This window comes from Hyperolius riggenbachi, chromosome 8, assembly GCF_040937935.1.
Source record: "Hyperolius riggenbachi isolate aHypRig1 chromosome 8, aHypRig1.pri, whole genome shotgun sequence".
NCBI lineage: Eukaryota > Metazoa > Chordata > Amphibia > Anura > Hyperoliidae > Hyperolius > Hyperolius riggenbachi.
The window spans coordinates 271,556,358-271,580,530 of record NC_090653.1 but is presented as its reverse complement, the minus strand read 5'-3'; the positions used below and the strand labels follow the sequence as shown (position 1 = coordinate 271,580,530).

At 45.6% G+C, this 24,173-nt stretch overlaps 1 protein-coding gene across 4 annotated transcripts in view; it reads right to left on the bottom strand.

Moving 5' to 3' along the window:
• The window catches only part of NUP214 (nucleoporin 214), a 174,090-nt gene that overhangs the window by 90,745 nt on the left and 59,172 nt on the right, over nucleotides 1-24,173 (bottom strand). For all 4 annotated transcript variants that reach the window (XM_068248857.1, XM_068248861.1, XM_068248859.1 and 1 more), the window contains exons 13-16: nucleotides 20,620-20,798; nucleotides 19,233-19,318; nucleotides 3,118-3,168; nucleotides 1,052-1,201 (exon numbers count right to left, since the gene is read on the bottom strand). In XM_068248857.1, coding sequence (XP_068104958.1) covers nucleotides 1,052-1,201; nucleotides 3,118-3,168; nucleotides 19,233-19,318; nucleotides 20,620-20,798 — 466 coding nt within the window. The remainder of the gene's footprint in view (nucleotides 1-1,051; nucleotides 1,202-3,117; nucleotides 3,169-19,232; nucleotides 19,319-20,619; nucleotides 20,799-24,173) is intronic.

Genomic DNA, 24,173 nt, shown 5'->3' with positions numbered 1-24,173 from the left:
TGGCGGAATAATTTACGGAGCGCAAAGGCGTGCCGGGAGGAAACCAATTAGGTGTCAGGGTTTGGATCCAAGGAGGGGGCCCAATGCCCATTTTTCTAGGGGGTGCCCCATGAGTTATTGCTTCACCCCGGCTCAAACTAACAATGCTTCAAGCACAAACACTGCAACCGTTACGCTCCTCCGCATAAGAAGGCAGTGCGATGTCTTACTTTAACTGCTTACAATGATGGAAAATGGAAGCCCTCGAGGGCCACATAAAATGGCAAGGAGGGCCGCATTTGGCCCGCGGGCTTTGTTTGACACCTGTGCTTTAAAATGCAAGTCTGCAAGGGCAGGGCTCTCTCTCCCTTTTGTGTCTTTAATCTATTATACAGTTTATTCATCATGTTACTTTTGTCAGTGTAATTACAAAATGCGTATTTGTACCAATTCTGTATTTTGTATATTGGTGTACACCATCGTCTGTATTATTATGTACCCCATGTTTGTTTCTTACTTTGTACAGCGCCACGGAATACGTTAGAGCTTTATAATTCATTAATAAGAATACCTTTACAATTAAAGTGAACCAGAGACGAAGCACCCTCATGTATTTTACATATATATCAGTAGGAACATTAGAGAAAACGCCTACCCTGCTCTCTGTTTCATCCTTCACTGCTCAGCTTGCTTCTTACCAGCCCTGATAAAATCACAGACTGAGCATTCAGTCTGGCTTTGCTATAATTACTTAGCTATAATGATTCCTGAGCAGAGCCACAAGGGGGCAGGCTTGGGCTTGAAAAGAAAGCAAAGAAGACAGACTCAGCTATAAATATTCCTGAGCAAAGCCAGACTGAATGCTCAGTCGGGGATTTTATCAGGGCTGATAAGAAGCAATCTGAACAGTAAATAGTGAAACAGAGAGCAGGGTAGGTGTTCTCTCTAATGTTACCACTGATATGGTAAAATACATGAGGGTGCTTCGTCTCTGGTTCACTTTAAAGCAAGATCTCCATTTTACAGCAGCCTTTGTCCAGTTGTAGCCCACAAAGTAAACACAGCATATTACCTCAGTGGTCTCTTTGATTTCCAACATAAAGGACTGCAGTTCGTCACACTCCATCTTCAGGTGTCTCTTCTCCTCATCGCTCCCCACACTGAAGCTGGCCTTTGCTGTGTGAGCTTTCAAGTCATCCATCTCCTTCTGAAAGTGAGCAATCTGCAGAGACGTACACATGTAAGCAAACATTTCCAAGTGTTCTAATTAGCCAGACTCAAGTCTCAAGGCAGATGCTACAACAAATGACTTCCTAATGAACATGACACCGCTGCCGTGACCAGTATGGGAAAATCAATCAGACCCGTTTGTGCAATGTCAGCTCCGGCTCTGTGCCGGACACGTAATGGTCAATAAGATGCAAAGGCTGGATAGTATAGTGTACTGGTTAAGGGCTCTGCCTCTGACGTAGGAGACCTGGGTTCAAACCTCGGCTCTTCCAGTTCAGTTAAGGCAGCCATACACAGGTCGATTGCCACCAGATCACCAGAGAGGGATCTAATGGCTGTACACAGAATCTGTGTGCAGTGCATGGGCAATTTGTGGAGCGGTCGCCTGCCTTCACTCCAGCAGCAATAATCTTACCTGTCCCGCTGGCGCGAGTCCCTGGCTCCGTGCTGGCCTTCATCTTCTCTGCACTTCCTGTCCCGTCATGTCAGAAGGGGAAGTTCAAACAGTAGAGGGAGGTCTACAGTTTGAACTTCCCCTTTTCACAGGACGGGACAGGAAGTGCAGAGAAGATGAAGAAAGTCAGCCGGAGAAAGAAACAGCACAGCACCGGGGACTCGCTCCAGCGGGACAAGTGAGATTATTGCTGTGTCAGTTGTCACCAAATCGAATGCCCCTTACGACTCCCAACTTGCCGGCAATCCAGCAAAATTTCCCACCTGGACAGATTGACGGAAGCGATTTCGGATGGAAATCGGCCCACGTTTGTGTTATCGATTTCGCAGCAGATTCGATCACAGTGATCGAATCTGCTGTCTATCGGCGAGAAATCGAGTTAGTGTATGGGCACATTAAGCCAGCACCTATTTAGTGACCGTGGGCAACACTCCATAAACACTGCTACTGCCTATAGAGCGCGTTCTAGTGGGTGCAGTCTAAAGGTGCGCATACATGGTACAATTTTTCATTTTTTTCTATTAGATAATTTAGTTCGTTTTTTTATTTTAGATCGAATATAAAGATTTTTTCCAACATGTCAGATCATATTTTTATCGAAAACACATAATCGTTCGTTTTTCTTAACCAAAAAAAAATAAAAAAATAAAAAAAGGATTCTTTTCAACTTTCATTCGATTTGTTTGTTTTGGTTGAAAAAAAAAATGGGAAAAATTGAACGTTTTTATTGTACCGTGTATGGGTACCATTAGTAATCTTGTCTAAGTAATTCTGGCTAGCATGCAAATTCAATGAAGTTTGGAATTGGGCCAATCAAATGCACTTTCTGACAATCTTTATTGGCCCAATTCAGAGCTGTATACAATTTAGATAGACACCGATGGAGAGGGAGGCTTATGGATCCAATAGACCCTCCCCATAGCCAGATGTTCTCCCTGGAGACAGCACCCCTCCCCATAGCCATGGAATCTGAATGTATCGTGTGGCAGCGTGATCTCGTCACCCCCACAGGGGAAGCCAATGAACTTATATGTATGCTGCTGGGATGTGAGAGGAAACTGAAGTGCCTGGAGGAGACTCACACAGACACGGGAAGAACATACAAACTGCATGCAGATAGTGCCCTGGCTGGGATTCAAACCAAAGACCCAGCGCTGAAAGGCGAGTACTATCCACTACGCCACTATGCTGCCCACGTAAGTATAGATCTGAGCCCACGCATACCGCTGTGTGAGTACCATACAGATACCACTGCTGGAATTAAACTGCAAACAGATGAGTGACATGGAAATACATTGGGTGGCATTTTAGAGAGTGATAGTTACACTTACAGCCCTGACCTCCATCACAGTCAAATTACACTACAACAGAGCAGGATGGGCTGTAAGGGTCACTATGCTGCTCTTATTGATCATGTATTTTGATCAGAAATCAAAACAGAAAAGCGAACATACCTCTTCTTTTATTGCGTTTAGAATAGGATTGGTAGCCGGGGGCTGCGGAGGCTGCAAAAGACAGAAACAAAAAAGGACATTTTATCATTCATTTACATAGCACCGATCAAGCTTGTTGCAGTGGGCAGAGTCATGCTAAACTTTTATCAATAAAGATGTCGATATGATGTTCGGCTTCTAACACTATACTGTACACTGAAAAGCAGATGTGCGTTGACCGACCAGTTGTTCCATAGCAGTGAATTGAGAAAAAGCTTGCAGGCCCCGTTCACACTGCACGCGTTTCCGGCCGCGTTTTGGAAACGCGTGCAGGAGGCCGACACACGCGACATCAGACAGTGCATAGAGTGCACTGTCTGATGTTCACACTGCATGCGTTCCGGACTTGTGCGGTCCGGGAACGCATGCTGCACGCTTTTTTTGCAAAAACGCATGGCTGTCCCATTCACTTTTCTGTGATGGGATCAGCCAAGCAACGTACACAAACGCGGATGGCCTGCGTTCGCACGCGTTGCATTCCGCACGCATGGCCATCCGCGCTTGTGAAGTGAACGGGGCCTTAGTTTTTCAGCACACAGTGTAAGAGACCGTAGCAAAATATGCACATTACCTGCATCAGGGCTGCAAATCGGTTGTCCTTTCAGTTATAACGGACAGCAATGGATGTAGTGTACAAGCAGCATAAGGCCTGGTACACAGTCAGTGCCGAGTTTGCGTTTAAATAAAACCCAAACTACTATTTAATTGCATAAAAATTACAGTGATCACATTTTTTTTTTTTTTTAATCGCAATCACAGATTTGCTGCAATTTTTATGCAAGTCAATGGGAAAGGTTTTTTTTTTTTTTTTTTTTTTTTTTTTTTTAACCACTTGCCGACCGCCCACAGCCCATGGGCGGCGGCAAAGTGGACGCCTTAAGGACCGCAATACGCCTGACGGCGGCGGGTCCTTAAGGCGTGTCCGGGGAGCGATCGCGTCATCTATGACGCGCGCTCCCCGCGGCGAAAGGTCCCGCCCACCTTGCCCGATACCCCGCCGGCCAATTAGCAGCGCCGGCGGGGTTTAAAAATACGATCTGGCCAATAGTATTGTATAATACACTTTGTTTACGTAACAAAGTGTATTATACAGGCTGCCTCCTCCTCCTCTGCACGCATCTTCGCACGGATCTCGGAGGAGGAGGCAGCCCTGTTAGAGCAAGCACAGAACAGGTTTTTTACACCCACAGACCCCCCGATCGCCCACCCCAGCCTTCAGAACCCCCCCTGACCACCCCAGCAGACCCAAGTTTGCACCCAAGCACCCCCTAATAAACCTATCAATCACCCCCTGCCACTATCTGCCGACGCTATTATTTAGATTAGGTCCCTAACTGCCCCCTAGGGTCCCTTGATCACCCCCCCCTACCCTCAGATCCCCCCAGCCCCCCCCCCCCAGTACACTGTATACTGTACTGCATCTGCCTCACCCACTGACCACCTGTCTATCACCTGTCTGTCACTTGTCTATCACCCCTTGTCACCACCACCCATCAGAGCAGACCCTAAACTGTCCCTTGGGGGCACCTGATCACCCACCCAGACCCCCAGATTGTCCTCAGACCCCCCCCTGATAACCTCCCCAGTGCATTGTTTACATCTATTCTCCCCTGTAATCACTCACTGACCTCCCATCGGTCACCCCCTGTGTCTGCCACCCATCAGATCAGGACCCAATCTGCCCCGTGCGGGCACCTAATCAACCCCCCTCACCCTCAGATCGCCCTCAGACCCCCCCCCCCCCCCCCCAATCACCTTCCCAGTGCATTGTGCTGTCATATTGTGCTGTCATTGTATTTGATTGTCCCGTAATTGTATTTGATTGTCCCGTGATTGGCCTGTGATTGTCCCGTGATTGGCCTGTGATTGTCCCGTGATTGGCCTGTGATTGTCCCGTGATTGGCCTGTGATTGTCCCGTGATTGGCCTGTGATTGGCCTGTGATTGTCCTGTGATTGGCCCGTGATTGTCCCGTGATTGGCCTGTGATTGTCCCGTGATTGTCCCGTGATTGGCCTGTGATTGTCCCGTGATTGGCCTGTGATTGCCCCGTGATTGGCCTGTGATTGGCCCGTGATTGGCCTGTGATTGTCCCGTGATTGGCCTGTGATTGTCCCGTGATTGGCCTGTGATTGGCTTTGATTGTCCCGTGATTGGCCTGTGATTGTTTCTGATTGCTTCTGATTCCCCACTCGCCACCATCCCCCTGTCACTATCCTAGTGATCTAAAAACAGTGATCAGTGGAAACTGTCACTTTTTTAGTATCACTAGTGTTAGCAGTTAGGCCAGTTAGCTAGGCCCCTTTGTTAGTGTCAGTTAGTGCTCAGCCCACTGCACCACAGTCACTAATTAGCGTCATCACTGTCGCTAATCAACATTGTTACTATATAGTATCTGTAAGTGATCATTACTGATCGCAGTCAGATCTATTAGGGTCACTAGGATCCACTAAAAAACGCAGTGTTTGCCCGATCAGGTCTGATCGCTCGCCTGCACTTGCGTTCAGCCCACCCCACCGCAGTGACAGAATTTTTTTTCTGATCACTGCAAAAACCACTGTACACTAGCTGTGCACTGTAAACATCAGTTTTGATTTTTTTTTTAATCAAAACTCAGTGATCACAGCTTTCTACCGCTCAAATACTCCCTTTCGCTAAGTAGGTGCTCTTTTTTCTGGGTAGTCTCAGAGGAATACCCCCTAAATTTAGCAGTCCACCATGGCAAAAAAGGGGTATTCCGATGATGAGGTTCTCAGGTACATGGCCCAGTCGGATGAGGACGATTGGGACGAACCATTCGACGAATCATCTGGGTCAGAGTTTGTACCTGAATTGAGCAGTGGCTCACTGACCGATAGTGATGACGAGCTAGAGCCAGCCGTACCACACCCCATGTCGTTGGACCGCAGGTGGCGCAGGATCAGCCTCAAGGGCAGCAGAGTGGTGCTCGTGCTGGTCTGAGATTTCATGGTGGGGCAGGCAGCACAGCATCTCCTGGACCTAGAACCAGTACTTCCGTACACCCTGGTGAAGTGGCGAGCACCAGCGTGGAAGTTGAAACTGGTTCGGTGGCACGTGTAGTAACACCCCAGTCGCAGCCATCAAGTAGACGGGCCCGTACTACCCCTAGTTTACCAGAGGTGCTGGCAAATCCAAATTGGCAATCCCCTGATACCGCCGCACCCGTACTGCCCCCTTTCACCGCCCAGTCTGGAGTCCAGGTGATGACAGATAATCTAGGATCGCCCCTAGACTTTTTTTATCTGTTCATCACCCAGGATCTCTTAGACCTAGTCGTGGCAGAGACCAACCGTAAAGCCACACAATTTCTAACCGCCAATCCGAATGTCTTCCTTGCCCAGCCATTTCGGTGGAAACCAGTCCAAGTTTCCGAACTTAAAATTTTTTTGGGCCTTCTCTTAAACATGGGTCAAATCAAACAAAATGTGTTGCGGTCTTATTGGTCTACAGACCCATCACAACATGTTCCCTTGTACTCTGCTGCCATGTCCAGGACACGATTTGAGAACATCCTGCGCTTCCTGCACTTCAATGATGATGAAACCTGTCATGAAAGTGACCACCCTGCTTTTGACCGGCTCCACAAAATGCGGCCCCTCATAGACCACCTGTCATCAAAATTTGCAGATGCTTATACCCCTGAACAGCAAATCTGCGTAGATGAGTCCCTCATACGTTTTACCGGGCGCCTTGGCATCAAACAGTACATCCCAAGCAAGCGCGCCCGGTATGGGGTGAAACTGTATAAGCTCTGTGAAAGGGCCACAGGCTATACATCTTATTTTAGAGTCTATGAGGGAAAAGACTCCAAATTGGAGCCGGTCGGATGCCCTGACTACCTGGGGAGCAGTGGAAAGGTTGTGTGGGACTTGGCGTCACCCTTGTTCCAGAAGGGGTACCATCTTTATGTGGACAATTACTACTCAAGTGTGGCCCTCTATCAGCACTTAAAGTTAGAAGGAATCCGATGCTGTGGCACCGTGCGGCATAGTCGCCGGGGCTTCCCCCAACGGCTCATTACCACCAAACTTCAACGGGGGCAGAGGGCCGCATTGAGTGCTGACGACCTGCTCGCGGTGAAATGGAAGGACAAGAGGGACGTTTACTTTCTGTCCACCATTCACGCAGACACGACAGTCCAAATTCAACGGCGAACTGAGGTCATTGAAAAACCCCTTGTCGTCCACGAGTATAATACCAACATGGGAGGGGTGGACTTCAATGACCAGAGGTTAGCGCCCTATTTACTTTCCCGCAAAACAAGGCGCTGGTATAAAAAAGTGTCCTTTTATTTAATTCAATTGGCAGTTTACAACAGCTTTGTTCTCTACAGTAAGGCTGGGAGAACTGGATCGTTTCTACAATTTCAGAGACAGATCACTATGGAACTCCTGTATCCAGGAGGTGCCCGGGCCCAACCCCAAGATGCAACTAGCAGGCTGCATGGAAGGCATTACGCCTATCCGATTCCAAGTACCCCAGGTCACCGAATCCGAAGAAAACGCTGTCGTGTCTGCAGCAGGGCTGGAACAAGGCGTGACACCACTGTTTATTGTCCCCGCTGCCCTGACCAGCCTGGACTATGCCTAGGGGAGTGTTTTGAGAGGTACCATGAGCAGGTACACTATTAGAGAGTAGGGAACTACAGACACAGCGGTAGGCACACAAGGGTCTCTCAGTGCTATTTCACACTGCTGCGATGCGTTAGGGCAAAATGCCTAGCGAAAGTCACACTTTGCGGTCACCCCCTACGCCGGAAGTGCTTGACTTAACACTAGTGCATGCCTACGTTACTGCGTGGCTTCTGTGGCAATTTCGATCGGCCCGGAAGTCATGTTAGTCTATGGTGACGCAGTTCATTACTAGGCCGAATGCTACTCTTGTGGTATTCCCTGAAGGTCTGTTTTGGACGATACGGTGCGGCGGGCTCGACCCACCGGATATGTCAATATGCAGTGTGAAACCAAACATCTGGTTTTGAGAGAGCGTAATACACAGGCCTGCCAGAAACCTCTCCTTTCACTTGGGACAAAATGCGTAATGTACTTCGCCACAACTCTGTGCGATTTGCACTTCACACATTGTCCCATGGGGGAGGAGAGGTTTGTCCTCGGGAGGTAAGTTAAAAAAAACAAAAAAAAACAAAAAACAGGTAAGCAAAGAAGCTAATGTTTAGTTTGCAATGTTAAGGTTTTTATTAAAAAAAGTTCAGTTTATTAATGTTAATGAAGTAATTGCTTTGCTGCTTGCCTGTTTTTTGTTTTTTTTTTGTATTTTTTTTCCTTTTTCCATCCAATAACCTTCCAGGTGGACCGAGCGAACGACTAACCAGCTGCAGCACTGATGGTGCATCCTGACAGAACATTGCGCGTCTGTCAGCTTACACATAAGTCGGTGCATGCAGCGCTGCAGGACGAGATTTCTCCTCCGCAGTCAAAAAGATACGTTTGCCGAGGCATATGGGCCGAGGAGTGGTGTTGGGGATTCATATGCTTTGGCAAACACTTTGTATCAAAAAAGAACTCTGGCAATGATTTGTTCATCCACATCGATCGGTGTGAATGGATAAATCAGGTTTGCCAGGGCATACGAGCTGGTGGGTTTGGATTTTTGGGGCGGCAGCTCCTATGTCCTGGCAGACGCCTTCTCCTCCTTTTTGTATTGTTTTGTCTTTTTTCTTCTCTCTTTTTTCTATCCAGACCGACCAATCAGCTGCAGCACTGATGGTGCATCCTGACAGAACAATGCGCGTCTGTCAGCTTACACATAAGTCGGTGCATGCAGCGCTGCAGGACGAGATTTCTCCTCCGCAGTCAAAAAGATACGTTTGCCGAGGCATATGGGCCGAGGAGTGGTGTTGGGGATTCATATGCTTTGGCAAACACTTTGTATCAAAAAAGAACTCTGGCAATGATTTGTTCATCCACATCGATCGGTGTGAATGGATAAATCAGGTTTGCCAGGGCATACGAGCTGGTGGGTTTGGATTTTTGGGGCGGCAGCTCCTATGTCCTGGCAGACGCCTTCCTCTTTTTTTTTTTTTTTTTTTTCTCCAAAATGTTTTGGCAGATATTTTTTCATCCACATTGATTGATTGTTTGACGTTAATTTTTCCTTTCAGCCCACAGTGCATTACCCTTATGCCCAATATAAGGAGTATAGCAGAAACTCCTAATACTGGCCATACATGTAATGATTGCAGAGACCCTAAAATGCCAGGACAGACCCCACGAATGATGCCATTTTGGAAAGAGGACACCCAAAAGTATTCCGTGAGGTGCATGGTGAGTTCATAGAATGTTTTATTTTTTGTCACAAGTTAGCAGAAATTGTGGTTTTTTTTTGTTTTTTCACAAAATGTCATTTTCCGCTAACTTGTGACAAAAAATAACATTTTCTATGAACTCACCATGGCCCTCATGGAATACCTTAGCGTGTATTCTTTCCAAAATGGGGTCATTTGTGGGGTTTGTTAACTGTCCTGGCAAGTGGGCGGGGTGCTAAATTTTGAGCACCCCTGTAAAGCCTAAAGGTACTCATTGGACTCTGGGCCCCTTAGCGCAGTTAGGGTGCAAAAAAAGTGCCACACATGTGGTATCGCCGTACTCGGGAGAAGTAGTACAATGTGTTTTGTGGTGTATTTTTACACATACCCATGCTGGGTGGGAGAAATACCTCTGTAAATGACAATCTTTTGATTTTTTTACACACAATTGTCCATTTACAGAGTTATTTCTCCCACCCAGCATGGGTATGTGTAAAAATACACCCCAAAACACATTGTACTACTTCTCCCGAGTACGGCGATACCACATGTGTGGCACTTTTTTGCACCCTAACTGCGCTAAAGGGCCCAAAGTCCAATGAGTACCTTTAGGATTTCACAGGTCATTTTGCGGAATTTGATTTCCAGACTACTCCTCACGGTTTAGGGCCCCTAAAATGCCAGGGCAGTATAGGAACCCCACAAATGACCCCATTTTAGAAAGAAGACACCCCAAGGTATTCCGTTAGGAGTATGGTAAGTTCATAGAAGATTTTATTTTTTGTCAAAAGTTAGCGGAAAATTGATTTTTATTGTTTTTTTCACAAAGTGTCATTTTCCAATAACTTGTGACAAAAAATAAAATCTTCTATGAACTCACCATACTCCTAACGGAATACCTTGGGGTGTCTTCTTTCTAAAATAAGGGCATTTGTGGGGTTCCTATACTGCCCTGGCATTTTAGGGGCCCTAAACCGTGAGGAGTAGTCTGGAAATCAAATTCCGCAAAATGACCTGTGAAATCCTAAAGGTACTCATTGGACTTTGGGCCCTTTAGCGCAGTTAGGGTGCAAAAAAGTGCCACACATGTGGTATTGCCGTACTCGGGAGAAGTAGTAAAATGTGTTTTGGGGTGTATTTTTACACATACCCATGCTGGGTGGGAGAAATAACTCTGTAAATGGACAATTGTGTGTAAAAAAATCAAAAGATTGTCATTTACAGAGGTATTTCTCCCACCCAGCATGGGTATGTGTAAAAATACACCCCAAAACACATTGTACTACTTCTCCCGAGTACGGCGATACCACATGTGTGGCACTTTTTTGCACCCTAACTGCGCTAAAGGGCCCAAAGTCCAATGAGTACCTTTAGGATTTCACAGGTCATTTTGCGGAATTTGATTTCCAGACTACTCCTCACGGTTTAGGGCCCCTAAAATGCCAGGGCAGTATAGGAACCCCACAAATGACCCCATTTTAGAAAGAAGACACCCCAAGGTATTCCGTTAGGAGTATTGTAAGTTCATAGAAGATTTTATTTTTTGTCAAAAGTTAGCGGAAAATTGATTTTTATTGTTTTTTTCACAAAGTGTCATTTTCCACTAACTTGTGACAAAAAATAAAATCTTCTATGAACTCGCCATACACCTAACGGAATACCTTGGGGTGTCTTCTTTCTAAAATGGGGTCATTTGTGGGGTTCCTATACTGCCCTGGCATTTTAGGGGCCCTAAACCGTGAGGAGTAGTCTGGAAATCAAATTCCGCAAAATGACCTGTGAAATCCTAAAGGTACTCATTGGACTTTGGGCCCTTTAGCGCAGTTAGGGTGCAAAAAAGTGCCACACATGTGGTATCGCCGTACTCGGGAGAAGTAGTACAATGTGTTTTGTGGTGTATTTTTACACATACCCATGCTGGGTGGGAGAAATACCTCTGTAAATGACACTCTTGATTTTTTTACACACAATTGTCCATTTACAGAGTTATTTCTCCCACCCAGCATGGGTATGTGTAAAAATACACCCCAAAACACATTATAGTACTTCTACTGAGTATGGCAATACCACATGTGTGGCACTTTTTTGCACCCTAACTGCGCTAAGGGGTCCAAAGTCCAATGAGCACCTTTAGGCTTTACAGGGGTGCTTACAATTTAGCACCCCCCAAAATGTCAGGACAGTAAACACACCCCACAAATGACCCCATTTTGGAAAGTAGACACTTCAAGGTATTCAGAGAGGGGCATGGTGAGTCCGTGGCAGATTTCATTTTTTTTTGTCGCAAGTTAGCAGAAATGGAAACTTTTTTTTTTTTTTTTTTTGTCATTAAGTGTCATTTTCCGCTTACTTGTGACAAAAAATAATATCTTCTATGAACTCACTATGCCTCTCAGTGAATACTTTGGGATGTCTTCTTTCCAAAATGGGGTCATTTGGGGGGTATTTATACTATCCTGGAATTCTAGCCCCTCATGAAACATGACAGGGGGTCAGAAAAGTCATAGATGCTTGAAAATGGGAAAATTCACTTTTTGCACCATAGTTTGTAAACGCTATAACTTTTACCCAAACCAATAAATATACACTGAATGGGTTTTTTTTTAATCAAAAACATGTTTGTGCACATTTTTCGCGCTGCATGTATACAGAAATTTTACTTTATTTGAAAACTGTCAGCACAGAAAGTTAAAAAAATCATTTTTTTGCCAAAATTCATGTCTTTTTTGATGAATATAATAAAAAGTAAAAATCGCAGGAGCAATCAAATAGCACCAAAAGAAAGCTTTATTAGTGACAAGAAAAGGAGCCAAAATTCATTTAGGTGGTAGGTTGTATGAGCGAGCAATAAACCGTGAAAGCTGCAGTGGTCTGAATGGAAAAAAAGTGCCTGGTCCTTAAGGTTTAGAAAGACTGTGGTCCTCAAGTGGTTAAGAATCCAAACACAGCACTGAGGGATCAAAACGATCTGCAGTGTGTCTCAGCCAGGCCTAAAGGTGGCCACTAACAGTTCACTTTCTAGCAAAAATCGTTCAAATGATCAGAAATTCTGATCGGATTGGTTGTTAATCTCCATTGATGGGCACAATCGATTACGAATGATTATAAAAATAGTCGTCCGATTGGATTTTGGTCAAACCAAAAGTTGGATTTTCGTTGGTGTAGTGAACGATTTTTTTTCCGATCAGAATTATCGGATCGCTCAAACGATTGTTTCGCTAGAAATTGGATCGTTAGTGGCCACCTTAAAGAGACACTGAAGCGAAAAAAAAATTATGATATTATGATTTGTATGTGTAGCACAGCTAAGAAATAAAACATTAAGATCAGATACATCAGTCTAATTGTTTCCAGTACAGGAAGATTTAAGAAACTCTAGTTGTTATCTTTATACAAAAAAGCCATTAAGCTCTACGACTTTCAAAGTCGTGGAGAGGGCTGTCTTCTGACTTTTATTATCTCAACTGTTAGTTAATTTTTTACTTTTTCTCTGCTAGAGGAGAGGTCATTACTTCACAGACTGCTCTGAAAGAATCATTTTGAATGCTGAGTGTTGTGTAATCTGCACATATTATAGAGTGATGCAATGTTAGAAAAAACACTATATACCTGAAAATAAAAATATGAGAATATTTTCTTTGCTGCTAATCTTCTAGTAATTATTCATAGTACACAACCAATTCATTATATCATATATTTTTTTTCGCTTCAGTGTCTCTTTAAGGCAAGGTTCACATGCATAGCAAAAAAATGATGTTTTCGTATACTTTTTTACATTAGCTTTTGTGTGCAAATTTTCACACACAATGGGAATTCGCATGCTGGGTGTACATTTATGCTGCAAGATTTTTTTTTCCCCCCACGCATGCAAAACCGCAAACGACATTTTAGCCGAAGTGTGATTCTCCATTGACTTTCCTCAGATGACTGGCAAATGCGGCTTCGCATGTGCGCAAAATGCATGGCAATTTTAATGAATTCGGCGACAGCACAACTTTTTACCTGATCTGGATGCTTTTGCCTAACTTTCAGAAACTGAGCGATGCCAAGCTTGTGGGAAGTTTTTTTTATTCTTAGCTACATTATCAAGCTTATCTAAGCATGCAAATAATGGAAAGCTTCCTACAGATAAGATAAGAACACTGATCAGAAGGTAGCTGAATCCCCCCCCCCCCCCATTCTCCGAATAGTTTACACCAGTGGTCCTCAAACTAAGGCCCGCGGGCCAAATGAGGCTTTTTTACCGCCCCCCCCCCCCCCCTACACACACACAGAAAATGTATTACTTATAGATGGGGTCAGCTACATCTTTAAATATTGGTGGTTCGCATATAGAATAGCAGTGCTGGCACCACCCATCCACATGGAAGCCAGAAAGCAGTAATTCGCTGGTTTTCAATCAAATTCCACATCAGGTGACACTGCTGTCCAATTGGACTGCAGGTTGTCATCTGGGTATGCTTCACTGTCTGGCCTGCAAAGACTTCTGCATCATTTTATGTATACTCCGGCCCCCCAGCAGTCTGAAGTATGTTGACCCGGCCCTCCACCCAAAACGTTTGGGGACCCCTGGTTTACGCAGAGAGAGAGAGAGAGAGAGAGAGAGGAGGGCAGAAGTGAAGTCACTTTTGGCATCACAGAAAAACAGTAAAGATGGAAACCGGCAGAAATATTCTTTTATTTTTTTTCAGATCACATTTCTTCTAAATCTGACAGTGAACACAACAGGATAGGAAAGCGTAATAAGTAGTTTCTCAATGGATTGTTTTTTATTTTATTTCTTCAGTTATGGATTTCATTCCACTTTAAAGGACCAGTACTGCAGCCTTTCCTTAGGCATGGCTGCTTTTTTCTTCTCTCCAGTCAGAAAAGTAGCCTCCAAGTCAGAGAGCTGAAATCCCATCTCTTATGAGCACACTCAGGGCATCACAGGGGGGAGTAGCGTATAGGGGGCCGAGCAAGTCTGGGGCCCGGTGAACAGTGCCATGTACGCACATGGGCCCCAGTTGCAGTCTATGATCGGACCATGCAGAGCCAGCCACAGTAATAGTCCCTGTGTTGGAGAAGCGGCTGGCCACTGGAGACATGTGCAGCAGGATGTGGTGCGTGCTTGCTCTGTCATCCATCCTCACTCCCCAAACTTCAAAAGCGGCAGCATGACAGGCATGGAGCAGGCGGGAGAGCAGGGGGAGGAGCATCATGCTGAGACACTCCGCATTTCAGCATACAATGCAGTGCACGTGTCTCTGCATGATGCTCCTCCCCCTCTATCCCGCCCAGCCTATGCCATGCTGGGGCTTTCCAGGAGGTTTGTACAGTATGGGGCCCAGAAATTTATGATGGCAGCCCTGAGCACCCTACTGACTACATGTGGCAACGGTGTCAGAAGAGACCATATTTATCCCCTTCCCAACTGCCAATCGCTGATAGGAGTCGGGAAGGTGGCAGCCCCAGGACCGCCTAACGCCGAAAGGCGTCACGTTCTGGGGCGGGGATTTACAGGGGTTTGCGCATGCCGAAAGCACACACACATTCCCCGCTTGAGTGACGGAGCAGAGCTCAGTCATCAGTCTACTCACAACCGCCATCTATTTACATTGTACAGCGCTGTGATCTACTGCAGCACTGTACTGGGGACAGCCGTGTCACTAGAGAGGCTCCAATCGCGATCCCCTCTCATAGGCTGATGCCTATGAGAGAGGTATGCCCTGATTGGCTGGCGGGGGGAGGGAGAGGAATAACAAAAATAAAGAAATTTGTAAAAAAAAAATAAAAATAAAAACAGATTCAGGTTAAGAACTAACCTACAGTCCCCATCTCGTTCGTTAACTGGGGACTACCTGTAGTATGGCTCTGTAGCGAGCTATTAAAGCTGCAGAGCACTAAATTTTAAAAATCAGCCTGGTCACGGGGGAGGGGGTAGTAAGCCTATGGTCCTGAACTGGTAAACATAGGCAAAACAGAAGATGATGACAAATATAAAATATTTTACATTTATTGGAGGAACTCCTCCCTTCCTTTCAAATTGTCTGGATTTTTCCAGCAAACTGGTGAAGGAGATAAAAAACAAAAACAAAACACAGGCTGCTACTGATGATGTCACAGGGGAGGTGATCTCAGCTTGTGTGAGATTTCACATAGACGACGCCCCTGTGAGGGAGGGTAGCTGATGAAACACACCCATGATCTAAAACCTCCTACTAAGCTCAGAAGTAATGGCTGCCACCTGTATAACTAGTTATGTAAAGAGAAGGGTGAAAAGCATGCACTGAAATGCTCATAGGCTTAAAGGAGTGTTTATTTATCTTTGTATGTGTCAAAGTGGTGCAACTACATATTTTGAATTAAAAAAAAGTTTGTTTGGGTCCGCTTTAACTCCTTTATGTACAGAAAAGGAAAGAAGCTGGGCGCTGTTTATTTATTCAGACTCATAAAAGAAATGCAATTTTTATCTAACATCAGATATAAAAAAACAAACAAAAAAAAAAAAACAACAAAAAATGATGCTATACAGAAGTATGCGATTTTTTTCAAATTCCAATCAGATGCTTGATCATACACGTGGAACCATAGCCAGTATTTCTATTGATATTTCCGGTGGCTGGATGGTGTAATGCTTAAAGGATACCACAACTGAACGTGTGTGGTTAAAGAAGTGAAGGGGGAAGGACATACTGCGCACACAGGGCGCAGTATGTCCGGGCAGAGGTCAAGCAAGTCGCCGCACACCAGAGTGTATAGAGTGTAAACGGCGGCAGACGGAGGGGGGCGGGAGGAACAGTAGGTATGTGCGCATTACACCCTATACAGTGCTGCACTCATTTTAACCACACACGTTCAGTTGTGGTATCCTTTAAGGCTAGTTACACAGCGGGACGTTACGTTAGAGTGGACGTTATGGTCGCATAACGTCCCCCAACGCAATGCCTGCCGGTGTTGGTAGAGGACGTTGAGTGAGCCGCGTTAAGCGGCTCTTTCCGCATTAGGGCAGTGAGAGTGTCGCTGATTGGCCGGCGGGACCACGTGATGCGGAGTGAAACACTCCGCATCACGTGGTACCGCCAGCCAATCAGCAGCCACCAGTGCAGTGCATATTGAATAGCCATGTGCGTGGCTACGTAGCGGCCTCTCCCCGCCTCCTCTCCGCCCCAACACTGAGCATGTGCAAACAGTCTAACGCGGCTTAAGCCGCTGGAACGCTATAGTATGCTGCACGCTCTGAAGAACGTGCAGCGTTACATGTAACACAACGTGGGCAGTGTGAACAGCCCCATTGACTTTGTATCGCTGGGAGTTGGGGAGCGTTACAGGCTGCACTAACGTGCGCTTGTAACGTCCGTGTGGAAGCAGCCTTAGGGCTCTGCCTCTGACACAGAAGACCTTGGTTCGAATCTCGGCTCTGCCTGTTCAGTAAGCCGGCATCTATTCAGTAGGAGACCTTAGGCAAGTCTCTCTAACACGGCTACTGCCTATAGAGCGCATCCTAGTGGCTGCAGCTCTGGCGCTTTGAGTCCGCCAGGAGAAAAGCATAATATAAATGTTCTGTGTTTGTTTTGTCGTTACCACCAACACAACAATGCTACATGCTGAAGCCAGCCTAGCATGTACCATTGTAATATACCCAAGAGAAAAATGAGCGCTCTCGCTCTCTCTCTCTCTCTCGCGCGCGCTAACCAATTGTGCCACAAAGACTGTGCATCACAAAGACTGTGCACGCAGTTGCAGTTGAATGATTTTATGGGGATGTATGTGTGTCTTTTGGAGGGAGGAAGTAAGTCTGCTCCAAGAAGTTTCAGCATGTAGTGTTGGTGGTATAATGGTTAGGATAGCAGCCTACAGAGCGGTAGGCCTGGGTTCTATTCCTGGCCAATGTGAGTTAGCTTTTGACATACTACAAATCATTAAGCAATTTTGTCTTGGATATATCATAATGGTACATGCTAGGCTGGCTTTAGCATGTAGTGTTGGTGGTGGTATAGTGGTGAAGTGAGCTACCTACTACGCACTCAGACCTGGGTTCAATTCCCAGCCAAGGTATGTAAGCTGGCTTTTGAAATACTACAATTCCCTGGAAGACAAGACCCTCCTCCCTCTGGGAAGAGGGAGAGAGTAATATAAGGTATAACAAACAGCTAGGAACAAGCCTACAAGAGCCTAACTAAACTCTCCCTAGCAGAGTCTGTCAGCAGCTGTCCCTTAACTAATTACTGTAGGCAGACGAGTGATTAAAACGACAGGAGAACCTTGCCTTTTATAAGGGGGGTGGGGGCTCCAGGAGTCTGTGCAGTCTGATTGGTGACAATGTGCCTGCTGACTGGGATGTAGAAGGTCAAAGTTCTGCTCGATGGAGCATTATGGGGGAGAATCGAACGTCTGCAAAAGTTCGCCTTCGCCGGCGAACGCGAACCACCTAAAGTTCGCCTGGAACCATTCGGGCCATCTCTAATCATTATCTGAGTGACTTATCTGCTTGATTCTCCCCTGGGCCCTGTGGGTCTCACATGTCCACCACGTGTTCCCAGTCTCTGCTTCCACCTGTTGGCTGCTCTGTCTTTCACTTCCATGTCCTCAGGCATCTGTGGGATGTAATACAGGGGGACAAACACTAGGGGGTTGATTCACTATAACAAATAGCAAGCCTTATCAGAGTTAATATGCCTTATCAGAGTAGCATAGAGAGCGCTAAGAACTTATGCCTGCTAATTGGAAATGACGAGAGCTCCACTTGCCCTGCCCTGAGCCAATCACTCTAAAGGACATTATCCCCGCACTTTGATTGGCCCAATAGGCTAGTGACAGGCTGCCTTGTTTGGAGATAATGGTCCGCACCACATCCAAGTATAAATCAGCTTTATTGAAGATCCATAAAATGCTGTGTAGCAGCTACAGCCAACGGTTTCAAGTTACATGCCCTTTTACAAGCCGCTTAGCCCTGTTGGTACAAAGGGTTGGTTCCCACACACCCAGAGGATTGCCGAGGTGCTGTTCCATCTCTCTTCAATCACAAAGTGACAGGCTGCCTGTCACGTGGCCTACTGGGTCAAAGTGCGGGGATAATGTCCTTTAAAGTGATTGGACCCGCAGGGGCTCATGGCAGGACAAGTGGAGCTCTCGCCATTGCCAATTAGCAGGCATACGTTCGTAGCACTCGCTATGCTACTCTGATAAGGCATGCCATTTGTTATAGTGAATCAACCCCATAGTGCACTGTGACCACTAGAGGCTTCTAGTGTCTGTCTCCTGCATTACACCACAGAGACCATGCGGTGGACTGGTGAGTACCTTCATAGGTCGCCATATTGAACTCCGATGGCATGAGTAATCAGTGAGTGAATGGCCTGCTATGGAAGTTACACAAGCTTTTTTTTTTTTCTTTTTTTTTCAGCTAATTGTTTTACTGCTTTGTGATAGCTGAGCAACAGCAGAAAGGAATACAGAGGAATGGTGAGGTTTAGCACTCCACTTTGGCTACTGAGGGATTCACAGTTCAGAGAGGTAATAAAATCAGCTAAGACAACACAGACACTCAACACTTAACAGTACTGAAAGATTTTGTTTAGGATTTTCTTAAAATGCCACAAATTTCACACTAGTGGGCCTTTCAACTGGTTTATCGAGATCATAACTAGAATTGGGAACAACACTGGTACAAAAGTGGAGTTGTTATTCCTTGACCAATTTAGGCACATGGACTTCTGTTCCACTATTACATCTGTTTTTCTTCAACTTAACTTTAGGATATATCTGCTCTATGGTCCCTACGACAATCAGTAATTCGATGAGTAAAATTACCTGAGTGGGTGGCGGTTTGTACTCTGGTGGCAAGGCGACCTTTGGCGTCTTCTGAGCTGCTGCTGGGGGAGTCGCTTGTGGAAGGGCTGATTAAAATAAATAACTATTGTCAATAATGGGCGCACATTATAAAGTGAAACATGATTAAGAAATGAAGAGGACTTGTTACTAAGGCATTAGGGTTCCCAAGAGGAAAAGGGTAGGAGTTGTTATAATATAAGTATTATATGTAGGCCTCAGTTATCAGAACGGAATTAGTTAAAAAGGCTTGTTTCGCAGAATGGCCCTTTAAAGCGATTTTCTCTTAGAAGAGATGATGGCAGGCAGCTACCAGGAATATGGTTCTGGTTGTTCCTGATAGAAGGCCATCGGTATACGATGCCCCGACCGGGAGGCGGCAGAAAGGTAAACATAGCCCATGTTTATCAAAATAGTAGATTCCTTGTATGTAGGACAAGGGGCTCATAGAATATTAATCAAGTAGGTGTGTATTATGACACCATAGGGGGTCTGAGCCAATTGTAGGCTGGGGGGGGGGGGGGGAAGGCTCAGATGATGTTCCAGTTAACTCTTTTCTGGTCCATATAAAACCCGCTGCCGGCATCAGGAGAGGCACTTTTCTGCTTCCTGTCCCTGCTGGCTATAATAATCTTTAGTTATGTTGTGACATCTTGTATGCTGTATCTGTATATACTTAGTTTAGACGTAACTTAGTATAGAAAGAAGATAACCTGATTACCATTCATGAGGAATGTTAGTCAAGAGCTTGTAACGCAAATGGACTTAAAGAAGAATCTGCTTTGCTAAGATGTAACTGACTGTATCTGTATATTTGTTGACTGAATAAACTCCTAACTCTGAAGACGCCTGATGCTGTCGCTGTGATGAGAGTCGTGTTTGCAGCTCTTATTAATGAGTTGCTGGTGCCGGAATAAAGGTGTGAAACGTATAGTTTCTTACAGGAGTTTCCTATTTTTTTTTGCAAGATTTCAACTGCTTGTTGCAGAATAGTGTTTGTTTTGCTACTATGCAGTAAGGTATTAACCATACTATGGGATTAGCCATACCATGCCAGGGAGGGGGGGTGGACACATAAATAAGTAGATAAATACTTGATCTACTTACATATCATGTATTGTATTGTCCACATTTTGATTTCAGTTACTTTTGTACAGTCAATGGAGAGAATGATAATTCTGTTTCTGGTAGGAACCATGTCTTTTGCCCACAGATTGAGGCTAAATACTTAAGAAGCTAAGTAACTGGCCACTAAACTTTTCACTCAACATTCCCTTTGAGAGAAACATTTATGTCATGAATGGAATAGGATTTAGTATTACAAGCTACATTAGAATCAGACTTAAAGAAAAAAGTAGTATTTAATTACCTTCAGGAAAAGGCCGGCTGGGAGGTGCTGTTGCCTGTGATGGGGGTGGGGCAGGCTGAGCGCTGATGGGGGCAGCCGCAGTCACGGTGGATTTTGCGGGAGGGGCGAAAGGGAATGTTTGGGTAGTTGGAGGCGGAGCAAAAGCAGGTTTAGGAGCAGCACTTTCCACGGCGCTAAATCTGCAATGCAAAATGGAAGCGATTAAGACAACATTTTAGTTTTTCCACATTTTAATAATCGTTAGATCCCCACTTCCTCAACTCTGATTGATAAATGTGATGAAATAAATACCAGGGACCAGTTACATTCTTTGTAGATCAAGGTGTAGGCCAAGTCCCGGCACATAAGAAAACAACACCTTTATGAGGATGGACACGCCCATAAAGCACTGCAACACACTTCAGAAGAAATAAGGTAGCGACATGCGCCTATACGGATTGATCTTTTGGTCTAGTCATATGATCAGAGTTCATTCAAACTGTGTCACCTGGCCGGAGGGGGTTCTGTGAGCAGCTAACATTTGCTCCAAGTTAGATTTTCCAGCTACTGCTTGCTGTCAGGGACAGGTTCATTAGAAACCACCCACTACTCTCCAGTTACTGAGCAACCATTGTGCTTTGCGGAACACACCCTAAACAAAAGTCGTCTGAAACGTCCAAAGAACGTCAATCCAACGGGCAGATCAATTCAAATTACTTAGACAGCAGGGAGAGGTGGCAGCGCTTCCCAAGACAGGCTGAATCTGAATGAGCATAGCCGGCCTTTGATATGAGTGACTGGAGCGGTCGCTCAGGGCGCCAGCTTCCAAGGGGGCGCCTATAGCTGGTTGCCTATACTGAGGGCACCTACACCTGATTTCCTATACTGGGGGCACCTATAGCTGGCTACCTTATCTGAGGGAACCTATAGCTGGCTACCTTTACTGAGGGCACCAACACCTGGCTACCTATACTGGAGGTACCTACACCTGGCTACCTATGGAGGGATGGAGACCTTCAACTGACTTCCTATACTGGGGGCACCTATGCTTGGCAACCTATATTGAGGGCACCTACACATGAGATCCTATACTGGGGGGCACCTATACCTGTCTACCTACCTATACAGAGTCTGAGAGCATTTTTTTTTGGAGGGGCGCACTGCGGCTATAATGCGTGGTGCAAATTGTCAGTGCTGTGCTATCATTCTAAATGTCCCACTGATTGTTTTTATTAATATTCCTGAAAGGTTTTAGCCTTCATTTTTAAGTATATTTAAGATATTGCACTCTTTCCATCCATTTGTGGTTATTAATAGTACTTTTTCTATTATACATACGTGATGCATCACGGAGATCTGAGAATCTGACATGATGTGTCACAACGTCAAAAAGGTTGGGAACCACTGTTCTAGGAGATATCTCAGGAGAAAAGGGGAATTGCATATGGGCCTGTGTGTGTGTGTATATACGTGCATGTGTGTGTGTGTATATACGTGCGTGCGGGCGTGCGTGTGTGTATATGCACGTAGGAAGAGGATGAAGGGGGTGGGGCACAAAAATCTGGTATCGCTCAGGGCGCTATGAAACCTAAGGCCGGCCCTGTGAATGAGTAACTGTATAGGTGTGCAGAGCCCAATTATAGGCAGGCTACACATCTTGCATTCAAAACAGATGCAGCATATAACCATTAATGGAGGATGTTAGCTTTATTTTAGTTTAGAATCTGTTTTGAATACAAGGTGTATATTTGCCTCTAGAAGGCTCTGCACGCCTCTGTTGGTAGTCATCCAGATGCAGTCTGGTTTTAGGATACGCTGCCATCTCTCCCCTTCAATTCACATGACTGTTGGGCAAATATCGTGGAGTCAGCTAGGTGTGTACAATGTTGTACAAACTAGATTGCTCCAGGGCAGAGGAGATATATTTTGACTAAAGTTCCACTGTAAACATTTAAGTGAATCCTCCAAGGAATGACTTGTATTTTGGAGTGATCAAGTCAAAGACCAAATCTACATACCAACGGGATCCTGTGGGGTGACAGGAGATGGCATTTGCGTGCAAGAAACGCCTAATACATTGTGTCACAGAAAAACACCACAAGGATGAGAAAAAAAAATATTCCCACTTGATGTCAGAATAAATACCTACCCGAGGAGGGTTCTACCAAGGGCGTGCTTACTTACAGTAAAAGGCTGCAGGTCTGTAAAGTAGTAATAGAAGTTGACTTTGAGTATAAGTTAATTCCAATATTTGACCGTCTTAAGCTGGAATTTTTTTATTGACTCAAGTATAAGTCTACCTAACCAGGAGGAATCAACTACTGCACTTGGGGATCAGGAGGGGTTAATGGCTGCACTGCATAAAGTATTGAAGCCCCTCCTGGCCCTTAAAGGGAACCTTAACTGTGGGCCCCAAACAAAATTCACTTACCTGGGGCTTTCCCAAGCCTCCTGCAGCCGTCCTGTGCCCACGCCGGTCCTTCGGTGCCCTCCGGTCTCCCTCCGCGGCTAAGTTTCGTTTTCGGCCCACTGCCAGTCATCCTCCGGCAAAGCGCCCTCTTCTTCCGCATTCCCCGTCGTAAAGAGCCGTAAAGCGCGTCCGCATGACGCGTCTGGGGAAAAATGGGCACTCCTTTGCCTTCGTCATCATAAAAGGATCATAGAAATGTATGTAGAAATTTGATATATACAGGTTTTGTTTAAAGTGGCGTTCAAAACTTCTTGGAGCAGACTTTTTTCCTCCCTGCACAAAAGACACACATGCATCCACATAAAATCGTTTAGCAACAACTGTGTGCACAGTCTCTGTTGTGCAATCAGTTAGCGCAGTGTTCTCCCCAGGATCTTTTAGCTGGGTGCTCCCCCGGCTAGTTTTGTTGAGCACCCGGCTGTCATCGGCTCACCTCCTCCTATGCTCTAGGCAGAGTTGTGCACAGAAGCACCGGCCCTGCATTCTCCTCTTGCCCCACCCGGCTACTTTTTCATGCCACCGCCTGGAAAAAATTTCTGGGGAGAACACTGTAGCATGTTCAAGCCCAGAGAGAGAGAAAGAGATGATTCTACATGGCTATCTGGGGTTCTCTTTGGACAACTGTTGAATGCAAAAGGCAAGGCTGTCCCTGGGTGGGCTTGAACCACCAACCTTTCGGTTAACAGCTGGATGCGCTAACCGATTTTGCCACAGAGATTGTGCATGCAGTTGCTGTTGAATTATTTTATGGGGGATGTATGTGTGTCTTTTGGAGGGAGGAAGTAAGTCTGCTCCAAGCAGTTTCAGCATGTAGCGTTGGTGGTATAGTAGTGAGCACAACTGCCTTCCAAGCAGCTGACCTGGGTTCGATTCCTGGCCAATGTATGTGAGCTGGCTTTTGACATCCTACAAATCCTTGGAGGAGGAGGAGGAGGAGGAGGAGGAGGGAGATCCCGGAGGAGGAAAGGAGGAGGGAGAAGGGAGGAGGGAGAAGGAAGGAGGGAGAAGGGGGAAGGGAGGTGAAAAAAAAAAAGCACAAGAACAAGATTAGCTCTCAAAAGAGCTGTTGTGGGGTGCTATTTTAGAAATAAGAATCAGCCAGGAG